Raw genomic sequence first — 16,268 nt, forward strand, 5'->3', positions numbered from 1 at the left:
TTCCTGGAAAAACACCATGTTAAACATATACTTGGTAGCTGTATACCATCCAAATATTCTTAAAATTCCTACCTTAACATCTGTAAACTGAGACACAGCTATGTCAGGAATGTTTGGGTGAAGAGCTGGTAGTTCATGATATAAATTGGGAAAACAGACTAGAGATCCTAAAAGAACTTGTGCTTCAACTCTTGGTGCCTAAAAGAAAAAAAGGTGTGGAGAAATATATATTCTTATTGCAATCAGGAAGCTGATATTTCTAGCTGCCTTAAAAGAGAACAACGGCTGAAACTCTACACAGATATTTCCTTTCTCCTTCTGCAAATTCTGTACAGCTGAGCAAACCGAGACCACAGCCCCGTGAATCGCTACTCATGCAACACCCCGTGCTCCCATTTTCCACGATGGTCAAAAGGAAGCAGAGGAATTGTTAGGACTACAGACAAATGACTGAGCTGCTAACTAGGCTTTGGTCTTAGGTTCAGCTAATTGAACAGAATGTGGAAAACTACTGGGCATGACACGAGACATTGCTGGACATGACAGGTAACTGTAAGAAGCTGACAGAGGCTTCAGATAGTACCTTGAGGGAGGCTGGATTCCATAGATGGTTACAGGGGGAATGATGTGAGAAACAGTCAAAACTCAGAGACAATTGGGAGGGTGTATTGAGGAGCTTTGAGAAAGTACAGTCATGCAAGGCCAACAGCACCTAGGTAATCGTATCAGTATTGCTATATAAAGTTGAAGTTGGCTGAGTAGCAATATCAGAAATGCATCCAAATAGTGCAAGCACTAGAAGACTTGAGTTCTCGAGCCTGATCATCAAAGTCGTTGCGTAGCAGAGATATGGAGGAATAAATATACTTTTAAAACGAAGGTACAGTCAAAATGGACATTTATTGTAAAACATTTTAAAGCACAGATAAATGGCAGTCACTATTTCGAGAACTCTGAAGTAAAAGAAGATTCTTTGCTTCAACAGTAATTTTTGCATTCTTCACATATTTTCTGGAGAGGGCTTGCATGCGTAGTGTTCTAGAATCATAGTATTTGTATTTGCTAACTGTATTTGCTAACTGTTCTGGGGTCAAGTTAACACCCTAGTCAAGGAAACACACTGCTCAGTTTTCTCTCAAATCCTTTCCACTTGCACATAAATGAGAATTAACTGATGAATACTTACATTGAGGAAAGAAGAAGCAGCCACTCTTCCTGCTGCTACAATGAAATCCATAATAAGCATGGTGGCACCAGGCAAACCAAGTGAAAAGAACTGAGGTGAGCAGTGCTTGATGATTGTATTGACAATATCCTTGCAGAAGGAAAAGGGAAAAATGGAAAAGAAGAGTATCAACAAGATGAACAATGAATGAAAAATCAGCAGGTATGTACCAAAGGTCAAAAGTAAAAGCACAAGAAAGCAAATTCATTGTGGCAATTAAGACACTCATTACTGAGCAGAGAGTAGCATAAAAAGGTAAATTCCTTAAGTATACTCACATTAATTTAAGTAAACTGTGGTATACCTCATAGATCAACTTAACCTTGGACACTATTGTATGAGCTCGGTACCAGGTCACATCTTATATTCATTTACATTTAGCTTTTAAGAGTTCTATAAATGATTAACCATTCATTTAAATATGTACAAAAGAGATACAGTGAGATAACCAGCTATTATACCTTCTTAACAGCATGCTTAATCCTCTCTAGCAAGTATCACCTGACTATAACTTTAAAATAGGTATTAGCCTCTTACATATATCCACATGGTACCAAAATATAAAGAAAGAATGGTAATAAAGTGTTTTATAACATGTCTGGTATATAGTTATTCAACACAGCATATTATGTTCTTGCAGACTTAGTGAGGCAGTTTTTAAAATTCCTGCACATGATGCAATTTCTTCAAAAGTATCGGAAAAAGTATAAAATGTTTGAATTATTAAAAACCCATCCCAAGTTCACAGATAGACAAAAAAATAACCCTTTTCCTCCTTTGAATACTTCTCCAATAGTAGTGATATCCAACTAAATGGCAATATGTTACAGGAAGATTTGCAATCCAGCAAGAAAAGCAGCGTAAACTGGTTGTCAGAGGACAGAAACTGGAGATCTGTCCTATCCATAGCCATCTGTGGAATAATTTTGGATTAGTTCTATTTTTCCAGCTAATGAAAACAGGGTTGTTTGAACCTTTGATCTCCCTATGCCTCTAACTAGTCCTCAAAAAAGTTCACAAAACCAACTTTTTCACACTTCTGACGCAAGCCTTTAAAAAGAGTGTTTAAGCCATACAATACTTTCAGACTTGTTCATATTAAAATCTATGAAAAAGACCTACTCCCACTGATTAGATACACTCAGTATGTCTCAGTTTGCTGGTTCCTATACTTGCTGTAGAAGTAAACTACTCCAAAGTAGTGAGCACAATTTACTTTCCCACCAGCTACACTGTTGCGTCAGGGAGCAAGTAAGAAGAACAGTAGACCTTAGAGAGATCTGCTTCCTTCTCTTTCTTGCATGCTTCAATCTGTAACATACAATCAGTAAAAAATGAAAGAGTACCTTTTCTGCCCTCATATTTGCTTGAAATGGACTACAAAAAAAAAAGCATTCCTGATTACAACCAAGAACATGAGGGCCATTTATCAAAGTTTAGAAAAAGTATCATTCACATAACTATTTTCAAAGACAAAGTTAAATTACTCAGCTGAAAATCCATTCAGTATTTTTGATAAAACAATTTCATTTTTAGTTATAATGTTTATATTAACCTGAATTTTGTAATTAAACTTACTTGATCAACATGAAGAAGTCCACAGTGCATTATATTGTAGAAATGAGTTAAAAAATCCCTGTTTGGAGAAACATCTTGTCTTCGCTTCATTGTCTTACAAATGAGTTTATAAGCATGTAGCTTTCCTTGTTTGTACTTATCAGTCAGCATTGTTGCCTACAGTTTTAGAACAATATTTATTATTCATAAAAAAAAATACATTAAGCACTCTTTTACACCTACATAAACTTTTATTTCTGTTTCACTGCTTAATGCTCAAATTTACCTTGAACAGCCATGGTGTTAGAATTCTCAGTGGTGGAATTAAAACTGGTGGAGATGGTGAAGTTAGGTTATCTGTTGAAATACCAAGATTGTCTCTTATCTGCAATTATTAAAAAGAAAACAAAAAGATAACTATTTCAGGTAAATATGTAAGCCGGTGGGCTTTTTCCTTCTGAAAATCCTGCCCTATCAGGTCAGGTTGGAGAAGAGGTTCAGTTCTTTTACCTTGGCCAGATTTTGCCACAGTTCACACAGGTAATCAAAAACTTGGGCATGAATCTCTGGATCCATGATGCTGTTGACATCTCCCAAAATTCCCAGCATTCGCCTCCACATCACAGTAGCAACATCTGCATGCCATCCTGTAAGCGTTCCCCCAGCCATCACGCTGCAACATTCTGAGGGGAATTCACTAGTTTCTGTAAGGGAAGAAAAAAGTATAGTGAGACCTACCTCTCCAGAGAAAGAAAAGTTCTGATATAATTATTACGTACATAGTTTTCTTAAAACCAAAGGGGAAAAAAGGGATCAGGCTTTCAGAGTAAGGTATTTCTTACCCATTCAGCCACCTCAATGCCGGATATGTCTAACTATATGTCTATTATTAAACTCTGTAGAGGAAAAATTGTCCTGTTTCTTATATTCTTTCCATAAATAACATTTAAGGTCACTACTACAGCCCTAATACGGATCTGACGGACCTAGTAAAGGCCACTCCTTTTCTAAGTGCTGTCTTACATTCTTTGGAGTCAATGAATCTCCAGAACTCCACTTGCCTGCTTCCAGGTAAAATTACAATTCAACTTTACATTTTTTTTCCAATAAAACACAAAGACAATTTTCCTTAGAATCTACTAGGAATGTGTTTTATTGCAAATTGAAGAGAAAGGTGAGAGTAAACTTGTCTCTGGCTACCGCTCTTTAGAAGCAGTAAATGTGTATGAGTGGAGAGGCAACATTCAGTAACCTAGCACCACGGTCTAACTGTCACCTAGCTCTCTCTACACATCAGTGCTATACGAATGAATGTTCTTTTTTTAGGTGGAACATGATTTATCTAGTTTTTCCCTACAAAGAAAACTTCATCGATTACGATGGCTAAAGTCTACTCAGCTCACACTTAACGAGCATAACAGCCACACAAAACTAGCCATAGTTTTAAAGCAGCAGGCATCCAGAATCTCCTTTCCACCCCCTCAGATGGATTCTCAAAACACCTCAGCACCAGAATTTGCTGAGATTTTCTGAAAATCTTGCAGCTCCCACAGGCATACAAAATCAAAATTAAATCTGAATCCAGCCTAATCACATAGCCTCTTCGTTTGAAGATCTGGACCACTGTGGTAGAGACACTAATGGCTTCTAGGCTGTAGGTTGCAAAGTACAAAACAAAATGATGATATTTCTGTCCATCAGTAGGCTACTTCAAAGAAAAAGGTCTGAAATACACATCAGACACTCTTCTGTTTCATGAGACCAAATACGGGAGAAATGGGAACTTTGTATTTACAAAGTGAATGTATCCTAGAATTCAATAGCTAAGATAGTTGAAGTAATTAGAAATTTGTTTAAATATGAAAGGGAAAAGAACCAAGCTTCCAAGAAGAAATTACAACATTACTTTAAAATTATGTCTTATTATTAGTACCTCAATGACAAAACAGTCCGTGGCAGGGCCACATACTAGACTAAGCTGCCACGACTTTAAGCATCAAAAAGAACAATTATAAATGTGTGGACTATTAATCCACTGCTAATAATGCCAATGAAATGCAAGATAAAATGCAAAAGGTTTTTGTTTGCTTTTAAAGGAAAACACTGTAATTAAATATTTTTAAAAGTGTAGACAAAATAGTCTTGTACAGGATTGTTTACAACTAACGTGATACTAGCTACTTCACTATATTGCATTCAAAAGAAAGAAAGAACAGGTTTATATTTTCTATTCCAGATATTGCCTAGGTCATCTGGCGTCTGTAAAACAGAGTGGTGGAGCTTCTCATCCAGCTGCAGATCCTTCTGCTCAATATGATCTGCATGAAGAGTGGCAGGAGAGGGTGTCTGTGATCGGGATCCAAGAGCAGATTGGATTGGAGAAGCACTTTCAGAGCCTGCAAATGCAATTTTTAACAGTTACCTTAAAAGCCTTTTCTATTTTCTTGAGCTACTGAAATGTTGTCTAAACACAGCATTAAAAGAAAACTGAGCTACTTTTATGTATCAAATCGGGCCAAGAAAAGATATAAAAACTGTAAGCAGATCTCCCTGTGAATGGTGCCCTGAAAGAAAACAAATTACATGCACGAAAGCCGAGAGATGAACATCAAAATCAGATAGATAAATGGATTAACAGAGCTCTATTTTAGGTCCAAATAATTTTTAATGCGTTTGTTCTGCAGCACTTTCAGTGTTCTGAACCAGTCAAATTTCTCTCCACATTCCCTCATCTAAATTTCTCTCCAGCAAAGTGTTAAAGCAGTTTTCCTGGCACAACTGCTTTTCCAGGTTTATGGATGCATACAAGTTAATTTATAAATAAAAGCTCAAATCAGTAACTGACAATCTTTGATGTTTATCTGCTGATTGGGCAGACAAAATCCATATAGAGGGAATTTCTGTATAGTTAGAGGAATGTTATTTCCTCTAAGATGGGAAAATACAGGTGTTTGAATGGCAGTGCTGCAAAGGCATTTTTTCTATGATCACCACTGAGCAACCTCTCTAGGCAATTACTTGGTCTCCTCTACTGGGAGATCTGTGGAAAGGGAGTAGGTACTTGTATTTTTCTTCTGTACTACCTTAGTTTCAATTCCTGAATTTGCCTAAGGATCCTTACAAAAAGCTGAGTTCAGCCAGAACAGTCACATGGCAGAAAAAAAGAGAACAGATATTCACCACCTAACTTCCCTACACATCAGCACAGGTTAAAATGGAGGAATTCAAACCTATTAATTTTAACTCTTAGATAAACGTAGCTGGGACCCAAAAATATTACGTGTGAAGTTCAGTATTAAACTGAACTTTAGGGGCAGCAATGAAAAAGTGAGTCTTTTAAAATAGTAATCTTCCCAAATTATTGGCTGCAAAGTGTTCTTTCTTGTAAAGAGAACAAATTGTTTAAAGAACTTGACAGAAAATGTCAGTGTTTTCAGAACAGAAATTGTGGTAAACAATCTTAATTACATTGCTAAACTGCCAAGGTCTCTATCTACTTTAAATGGCAAAGGCAATGAAGCTTTTACCATCAATTTAAATCAGCTCCTCTATGCAGGAGAGATGGGCACTACTGCTTCACACACAGACCACTGTTTCATGCAACAGGTAATGATACTCTCCTCTTGCTACTGATCACTTGCTTTTCACATGCTAACAAAGATAATGTAAAATACACACTTAACAGACATTCAGAGAAATCTTTTCCTACTTCTTTTCCATTCTGCTCATTAAGTGGGGATGGATGAAAGTAGATCAAGAGAAAGAGTGAGAGTGACGGGGAGGAGAGAAAGTGAGAGAGTGGGAGAGAGAAGGAAAGGGAACGAGATGGAGAGAAAGAGCAGGAAGGGGAGGGAGGGAAAGAGACCTTCGTATGATGGAAGAGAATGGACAGAAATAATTATGGAAAATTTGCTGAACTACTAGAGTCTTCTAAGAAGCATCAAAAGATACTCCAGCATACGTGGATCCAAATTTGACTGAGACTACTACGGGTCCAACTTGTTCTAGGACTAGTAAACAGCAATCAATAGTAAACTCAATCATTTGCTAAGAATATGAAATAATGCCTATATGCGAAGAAGAAATTTTCCTTCCAAAAACATTCAAAGCAAAACTTTTTAGAAACCAGTAGTTTTCTGAGCAGCAGAACCACTGAAAAGTCATTCTTACGAGCATGTTTTGAAGTTGAGTTTCTGCATAGATTTTCTGGTATCTAATACAGTGAATCCACTTTGCAGCCTCCCTGTCATGGGACTCTGCATACATGCAATTTGCACTAGATAGCTGCCTGTCTTTCATAAAACTTTGAAGAAAATAATGCCCTTCTGTTTTCTTATATGTCAATTTAGCAGAAATTAGACAATGGGCTCCAACATTGTTGGAGACATGGAACGGTCAGAGACAGACAGCATAATTGCACAAGTCTTGCTTCCTCAGGAAACCCAGCTAAATGCACGTGACACACAAAAACTGCCTCTCTAAAACAGTGGTCCAAACAACAAGAAGAGACAGCCACAGATCTCTCAATGGACAACTCAGTCATTAATTGTAATCTTATCAATTCAATTATAGTGCAAACTTGGACAAAAATACCAAACAGTAACGGAATTATTAACATATATAAACAAACAGAACAGATTTTCTGCGAGGACTTTCAACAAGCACACAGGAAAGAGAAAAATGAAGAGAACAAAAGTCAAGCTGAACATTGCTGAACAACAATGTCCACGAAAGCTAATACCATGCTGCTTTCAGCAGAAAGGCAATTTTAGAAAGTGAAAACTGTGGCGGGGGAAGTAAAGATGTCTTTTAATACGTCTGAAAATGCAGAGTTTGATTTCTCAGAGAGAACAAGACACTGCATGTAGGTATAAGCTTTCACAGATAAAGAGGTACTTGTTCCCAGGGTTGTAACAGGAATGGTAGTGTGTAACAGTTACGGAACAAGGAGTATGAAAATGACTATGGACATTTTTACTTCTCATTTACAAAATCTGGGAAGAGTCCGTTCTTCCAAATACTCCTCAGAGAGGAAGATTCTCTCTTTCAGAGAGGAGCCCATTCAATTTGGGTGAACTGCATTACTTGGTGGTTGCTAACCTAATTGCTATTCTCTCTCTAAAGAAACAGTTGCAAAGTAAACTGGTGGACTCTCAAGCTCATCAGCTAAGGCTGTGCGACATTGCTTCCCAACAGGCTTACTTCTTCATGAAAACAACAGGGAAAGTAATAAAGAATTCTTAAATTACACAAATGGAAACTGATCTTAAAAGGCATGATAACAATTTGCATATTAAAAGCTCCCAGTTACACAACAGACTATATAGAGGGAGGTTAAGATGGATGTATATAAAAGAATCCCATGACACTTCAGAGTGATACACTGGTTTGGAAGAGCACTGTCAAAGCCTTCCAAGGAAAAAACTCTTCCTAAAAATCAGCTACCAGTCATAGAAAGACACTTGTAGGAGATCTAGCATACATTATGTGGTAAAGAGTTTTCTCCCTGGTAATTGTATAGATTTTCTCAAGGAGGGTTTAAAATACATTTAGCACCAAGCCAAGGATCACATGGGTAACTGAGTCAGACAAAGGTTTGCCACTTATGTTATTTCACACATTACTTTCAATGGCAATCAAAAAATAATTGAAATCCAGGAATCATCTTATATAGAATATAGATTCATTGCAGAAGTTGGAACTTGCATTCTTCAGGATGAGTGGAAAATTTCTGAAATAAATGCTTTTTTTTTTTTTTGCTTTTTTTTTTTTAACTACTTTACCAGTAATAGTTGCAGCTTCAGCGGACAATGGTTGCTGATTGAGACTACTTGTTTCCGAATCTATGTGGAGTGTAGTTAGACTGGCCACTTCTTGTTCCTCGGCACTCTGTTGCTGGCCTGAAATTGCATCGACGTCGGTGGAAGCTGGCGTCCCTGCCTCAGTGCCAAAGCTGAAATCTGTATGAGGAAAGCACTGTATTAACTTACAACCTCAAAATACCACTAATATGAAAACCAAAAACCCAGGACCTCCAAAATCCTCCATGGAAAACTTACATGTGCATCTCCTACGCTACTAACACACTGTTGCAAAATTTACATAAAATCTAACAGCAGAAAGTAATTACTATTATGAATATTCTCATTTCTGTCACAAAACTGTGACTGTACTTCTGGAGAAGACATTCCTATTGCGTTTCCTGTATTCTGCTTAATTGCTGTAAGTGCACCTACGTAAGAATAAAGTAAAAATTATGGAAACATACATTAAGGAATTTATTTGCAAAACTTACAAGCTGGGAGAAACATCCAAGTTGGTTGTTAAAGCACTAACTTCAAACTAAAAATATTATGGCAAATAATATTCTAACAAATGGCTTTTTCAACACTAAAGAAAAAAATGTCATGCTGAAATGTAGGTTTAAATACCACTACTGAGTTGCATAACATCTACATATCTAAAAATTGTAATTTCTTCAATAAATTCTACCATATAAACATTACTTCTCTCTTACATAATACATGAAGTCATAATTCCTAGCAACCATAACGATCCCTCCTGTTGAACAGGAGTGGGAATGGATAAATGAAGTGAATAAAAAGCATTATGTTATTACGCAAAGCATACTAATTTTAACAAAGCATAGTAATTTTACCATGATATTACATTATCTTGATTAACCTATAGCTACACAAAGACCGCTGTAAAAATATCAGAAGCCTATCTTTAAGTTTTACCTAAATGTTTTCAAAACAATTAAAATAACTTCCAAAATAAGTAACTTTTCATTTTTATATTTTGTGCAAAACAGATGGATATGCTCCAGGGAGAAGACAATATTGCTTTCTAACTTCTGTTCACTGTTGTTCTGCTTTTTGCACAGCAGTACTGCAGTGCTGTTTTGTTGAGTACACTATAAACACAACAGCCTCTCTGAAGAACTCTGTTTGCTCCACTAACTTGCTAATGATTTCAATGGGAAATCAAAATAAGCTCTCTCTACAGAAAACTGCTGACATACAACTTTACAAAAAAAAAAAAAAAAAAAAGGGAAATTCACAATCAATCAATCAAAAATGTTATTACTTTTGGAAAAATATACTTGCTTTCAAATTTGCGGCCATCATACTGGAAAGCGCTGAAAGAGTCAGAGTGGCTATCTGAACTGATGAGGTCACTGCTGCCCGCACTGGCAGGTGATGTCCATTCGGAAGGCACACCCGGGTCATCTATAGGACGCATTTGGTTCTGTTTGTTCAATATGTCAGGAAGGTCTTTAGGAACTTCCAGGCTGCCAGGACTGCTTCCTCTTCTTGTCACATTCTAAACATTGAAGAGACATAAATTATTGTACAATCTGGGATGGCTTATTTACATAAAATGGAAAAAGCAATCCCACATTTGCAAATGTCAGAATGTAACAAATAGTTTGTAAGTACCTAAACCAGAAATTGTCATCAGACTACATACATAGCCAAGGCTTTCCAAAAACCCCGCCCAGACAGTCAGCAGTAAGTAAAGAACCCATGCAGTCACAGAATTTCGCAAATACAAATTTTATGTGCACAATGAATTTTTGGGCACATACCTGAAAAGGCTAGGATTCAGACTAGCATGTGCCACACATGTATTAGGCAAGACTTGAGAGAGGAAAAAATAGTAAAAAAGTATATTGTCTCCAGATTATGTCTAAATCATGCAAGAAAACTTGTTAACCTTGGTTCCAGACACAAGCAGAAAAAAAATGTTGAGGAATTTTGTGTTTTCCCGCCTACAGGCTACCATGCTATAAGCAAAAATTCAGTGTACGCCACAAGCAAATGAATATACTAATTCATGCATTAATTTTCCTATGATTAAGCCAAAATCTTAGTATCGACCTGGACACCAAAGACAGCATATAGCAGTAACAAGGCTTAGTTTTACATGAGCAAATCTATAAGGTGGTGTTCTATTTGGAGTCTTTAAGCCATTTTTTTCACAGATAGGAATGTTTGCTTGAGAGGGAAGAGAGATAAAAGTAGAAAAGCCATTTTATGAAACAGCTTGAAATCTTTATGCATTATGAGACTGAAGATGACTTCATTTTACACTAGGCCCAGTAACTTGTCTATTCTTTTATTACCACAGAATCATAGAAGCTACTACTAATTAGAGATTTACTTAGGCTGGCAAGCTTTTCATGATACAAGGTTTTAGCATACAATAGATATAACAACCTAAAACTAATCTTAATAAGTTGGTACTCTGTTTTAAGAAGGAATATCTATTTTTGTGTGCTAGATTACAAAATCAGTGGCAGTTTCAAAATATTTATTCAAACTTATCTTGGCTGGATTTTGCTACCTAACAAAAGTATCACTTCTCCTGTCTGAAATATTAATCATCAATATTCCTGTCCATCTATGTGAAAACAAACAGTATTTCCTCTCTTTCTCTCTCCTTCTGTGGCCAGCCGTGTGATTTCAGTTTTATTAATTTGCAGACTAAGTTAATGGGGGTTTTTTATAGACTTCAAGTTAGCATTTTTGTCTTGTAACTCACGACTTAGTAAGAAGAAAACTTTGCACCAACAATCAAGTTTCATAAATATGAGTTCAATACAAAAGAGCAAAAAGTACACATTTGGACAAACTCTATAGGTCCTCTCTTGCCATTTATAAAATGTGATAAATCAATTTTTAAATTACTTTGAAGAATCTTCTTCTGACCCTTATTAGCAACAACTAAACTACTTGTTGACAACTTTCTACAGGAGCATGTCTTAAAATGACCTTCTTAAAAAAATCTAGGCAGAAAAAAGAACTGAACAACTTTCAAATGTTACATTTGTTACCCACTCTGTTCTTAATTTGCAACTTTTTTAATATTTCCCCTTTTGTTGTTAGTTAATAAAACAGTTATCTCTTCAAATCAGTTGTCTTGTTCTGTAAGCATTCAATAGTAACCAGAAAATCTTCACTTAAAATTGATTAAAATTTCTCATGATGAATGACATTCCAAACAACATGATACTTCTGGAAAAGCACAGGAAGAAAGCACATGAAAAGTTGGTTCAATTAGCAGAGAACTACTTACAAGAAATTATTCAACACTTGTAAGTGAAATAAAAAAAATGAAGGAAAACATATTCTGGTGTAATTTCATAGTCTGTTGCACTGACTACACCTGTAGAGAATAGTACCATACTACAGCATGGTACCTAACTATGTACAACACTGGGAACTGAAAATTTACATATAAACTATTATTCTGAAAGTGTCTGTGTACAAAGATCTTTACGGGTGCAATTAAGGCTGTTTAATTCAATGAGACTATTCGTCTGACAGTAACTTCTACATTGCTTCCACAATGAAGATTTAATAAATATGAAAACACAAATGGCATAAAATGGGATGAATCTATGTCAAAGGCAAGGAACAATTAAGCAACATTCTTAATTCTTTCTGATTCATAAAATCCAGAGAAATACGTTTTAGTGAACTGATTTATAACATCATCCATGAGTTCACGCATACTGCAGACTTACTTATTGAAATGTAGGAAGTTTAAAGGCTTACCAGCACACTACCACTGCGGAGTCTCTCAGCTATAAATTCATCCATGAGGTCAGGAACGTTTGTATTGCTACTGCCAATATCACTATCAATAGGGTGCAGCTTTTGACTCATGTCCTCTCTATTAGCTAAAAGCAAATGAACAACTGTATGTAGTAAAGAACACATCAAGACATTTTCAAAACAAAAGGTAACAGATGAGAAAACCTGCTAATTAACACAAATTAAAAAATCAAAATTGCCAAACATGCATTTTAAGAATTTTCCTCTTTTAAAGCAGATTCTACTTTAAAGAATTAGTATGGCTTCTTCTTCCTACTAAGCAGGGGTTAGTGGATTTCCAGTACCACCTTTAAGAGCAAGAAGCTTATAGGTAAGCACTACTCAAAGTTGTTAATGCTTGCTTTAAGGATATAGCATATACTCTTCCTCCATATCACGACAAATAAGTAATAAATCCTAAAAATTTTATATGATTCCTACAGGCTCCTTCATCATTGCATTCCTAATGAAGAGCGATGTAGTGGAAAAAGTAAACTAGGTTGTAATATCTACTAACAACAAATGTCAATGTGGCACTGTATACAGTAAGTATAAATTGTGCAAAGAAAATCTTATGTAATAAAATTACATGCTAGTACATGGAATGAAAATTCAAACTCTGGATGGTCAACAGTTACGAACAATTAATTAAGTTCACTCGTTTATCAGCGTTATATTTTTGATATAACTATACTGTTCATATTTAACTGTGGCTGTTACACCCGATTTCATGATCTTCACCTTCAAAGTCTTTAAGTTATTCCAGTTCAAGTTTTCTCTATAAGAATTTTTCCCTCAGTGCCATCTCTCATGAGACCACAGTGTAGTTCATCCTAATAATGAGGCTCTGTTAAATGTTACAGATTTCAAATAAAAGGTACTTCCACAATTAGTGCTTTCTAGATATCTTTTTCAAAAGTCTAGATTTTGCAGAGAAGCAAATGGCTGTTTTGAGACCCATGTCAGTCAGGCTCTCATGGTGCTATGCTTACAAAGACTGCCCTCAGGTGGCATTAACATCTCGATGCAGGATGCATTACAGAATCCTCTGTTAATCATGCCAGCATAACAACGGGAAAAAGGAAAACCTACATTACTGCTGAAAATTAATTTATTGTTCATTTAAGGCTATGTGAACTAGACAATGGATATTAGAGTGCCAGCCTTCTTTTTTGATCAGTCCACAGAGGTCTCAGTTAGCAGGAGAAAGACTATCATGAGACCTTCATGAACATCCATGATTCCAAGAAAAAAGAAAGCAATGAAAGATGTTGCCAAGATGTAACTGCATTCATTTTGATGAATGAATACAGAAAGGCCTACAGCATGTTTTGAAAAAGACTCAAACAAAACCTTATGGTTCGACTCACAGAGAACTGTCGTAATGAAATCGTTCCAGTAACAGATTTCTGTTTAAGACTGTTTTTTAAAAGTTATCTAAACTGACCTCCAAATGTAAATTTGAGGGGCTTTTTTGTTTTGGAGGAGGAAAAGGAGGAAGAGGAGGAGGAGGAAGAAGAAAACACACTAAATGAACCAGAAATACAATTAGTTCAACCTAGCTGGTCAAGAGCCAGGTCCTTCTGACAAACAAACTATGCTCAGAGTAGAACAGCACATTCTGATAAAATACGCATATGCCAATCATTCAGTAGGCTGTGTTTTATGGCTCTGCATGGTAGATGAAAATTCAAAACTCTCAAGGCTTAATCCTTTGTTAGGTCATTTACTGTCTCTTCCTCTTCCCTAACCTAATGGTCTTCAGCAGCAAAGAGGTTCAACCAAATATCTTGAAAAGGGAAATTAGTAATTTAAAGTATGTAAAAGTAACTTATGCTGGGAGAAAAATCAGCTGGCTGTAGGCGCATGCATAACCAAACAGGGAAAGCAGTGATCATCCCAAAGCCTTTTGATTGCTTATCAGAGCTTGCTTCAGTTGCATTAAGCCAAACTGGTGCTGCCTTTCTCCTTTTGCGCTCTGCACACTGTTAGTGCTCACCTGCAGCTTTCCTTCCAAAATAGCCCATTACATGACTGTACAGATCCCTCAGTGGAGCCTCTGCTGGCATTCTGTTCTGCCTCTGTGGGGAAACATTTGCCTTCGGCTTCGAAAGAGCATGTACAACAGTTTTATAAACACCACCCAGGGAGCCCTGCTGTTGTGCTGACTCCTGACCTGATGCTCTAAAGGCACTACGATTATGGAACTGATTAACTGCAATACCTTCTTTTTGCAACATGGCTGCTTGAGTTTCTGCAGATTCCTTAATTTGCTTGCTGCCAGCTGAAGCAGCATTGATTGCATCTAGAGGTCTATATATTCCAGGTCTAACCAGCTCCGTGACAGCTGATGAGCTGGTGCTCGCACTGGTACTGCTGGTGCTGCTACCACTACCGCTACTACTGAAGCCACTGAGTTTACGAAGTCTTGCTTTCCAAGCGGCCTCTTTGCTCTCAAGAGGATTGTAAAATTGAACTGATTCTGTAGATGGCCTAAAAGTAACATGAACACTATTTCTTTTTTTTGTCGTTATTTTCATGATTTTGGCCCTATGAGTTACGGTTTCAGATATACTCCTTTTAGTTGGTGACAGTTTGCTTGTGCCTGTGATGTGAGGCATTTGAGGGTTAACTTCTGCTTTAGGAAGACTTTTCTTTGCATGCGTAACACGTGAGTTGGTTACTTTTTCATTAAACTGGGCGCTTTTATGCTTTTCAGCTACCGCTGCTTCCACAACTAAATCTACGTCAGCTTCAGTGGCAGCTTGCCTGTACAGGTATCTCTTCCCTTCTTTGCTGCTAGGACTACTTGACTCACGATCAAACATGCTTTCATATTGTTTATCAATATTTAACTGTCTGGCTTTATCGAGCGCTTGATTTCTTGTAAAAATGTCTACTTGAGAAGGTGCAATATTACTTATAAAGCCACTTTGGTTTTGTTCTAGGTGCAGCTCTGAGTTATCGGCTCTTTCTGTAACAGTGATGCTATTCGTGCATTGACCGCTCTGATCTCTATTTTCTAATCCATCCAGTGGTAATCTATCATTCCTATTTACTGATGTATCAACTTCGTGAGCAGAAGCCTCACATTTATCTATCTCAAAGTTACCGCAAAGTTCTTCTTTTTCTTTAAGATATTCTCTCAGAGAGGAAAGGAGATCATCTTCACCTTCAAGGTCAACATATTGGCTTTGTTCAAAGGCTGTGTTTGCAAATTCTACCGGCCCTATTAAATGACAAAGATGGTCATAAATACTATCCCCAACTTCCAAGGAGGACTCTCTGCTATTTGTATCAGTGATATGGCTTTCAGTGGATCTATGCATTGAAGAGGTCTCAGTGGAACTCTGTAAGCTTGGAGCATGATGGGATGAACTGTCAATGACAGGAACTGCACCTTTGGCTCGTTCAACTGCGAATGGTTCCAGGATGTCAGAGGTGCTGCTGCTTCGTGGCAGTGGCTGTTCCTCATTTAATGCACCAAAAACTTCACTTGGAGCATCCTCACTCTGTGAAAAATGTCTGACTCGAGGTGGACGTGGAAGAATTTGAGCATCGTCAATGTCTGTAGGAAAAAAGTATATGTAACATGCACTAAAATTTACATACAGAGACAATATGTATTTACCACTACATCCTAATTACGTGACTTTAAAAGCCAGGAAAGTCCAGAGCCTTGTTTTCTTAAGTACAACAAAAATACTTTTTCCAGTACAGAGTGTTAAAAACACACACACATAATATCCAGTACAGAATGTAATATAAATGAGTTAGACCATCAGAACAGAGTTTTAAATGTTAACATGCATGAGAACAAACAGTGAGACCATGGAACATTTGGAAATACAGTTAAAGCTAGGGCTGTGCCAATAAGTTCAATA

General features: G+C 36.8%; 1 protein-coding gene across 9 annotated transcripts in view; it reads right to left on the reverse strand.

The window, feature by feature from the left end:
- Positions 1-16,268, reverse strand: part of RALGAPA1 (Ral GTPase activating protein catalytic subunit alpha 1) — a 138,770-nt gene that overhangs the window by 70,940 nt on the left and 51,562 nt on the right. For 4 of the 9 annotated variants that reach the window (XM_054828254.1, XM_054828253.1, XM_054828252.1 and 1 more), the window contains 10 exons: positions 15,785-15,952; positions 12,346-12,470; positions 9,892-10,108; positions 8,566-8,742; positions 5,026-5,178; positions 3,293-3,486; positions 3,069-3,167; positions 2,804-2,959; positions 1,187-1,315; positions 73-198 (listed from right to left, as the gene is read on the reverse strand). In XM_054828254.1, the coding sequence (XP_054684229.1) occupies positions 73-198; positions 1,187-1,315; positions 2,804-2,959; positions 3,069-3,167; positions 3,293-3,486; positions 5,026-5,178; positions 8,566-8,742; positions 9,892-10,108; positions 12,346-12,470; positions 15,785-15,952 (1,544 nt within the window). Of the gene's footprint in view, positions 1-72; positions 199-1,186; positions 1,316-2,803; positions 2,960-3,068; positions 3,168-3,292; positions 3,487-5,025; positions 5,179-8,565; positions 8,743-9,891; positions 10,109-12,345; positions 12,471-14,383; positions 15,953-16,268 lie in introns of all 9 variants that reach the window. The other 5 variants (XM_054828247.1, XM_054828249.1, XM_054828246.1 and 2 more) reach the window with 2 other exon arrangements.

This window comes from Grus americana, chromosome 5 (genome assembly GCF_028858705.1).
Source record: "Grus americana isolate bGruAme1 chromosome 5, bGruAme1.mat, whole genome shotgun sequence".
Taxonomy (NCBI): domain Eukaryota; kingdom Metazoa; phylum Chordata; class Aves; order Gruiformes; family Gruidae; genus Grus; species Grus americana.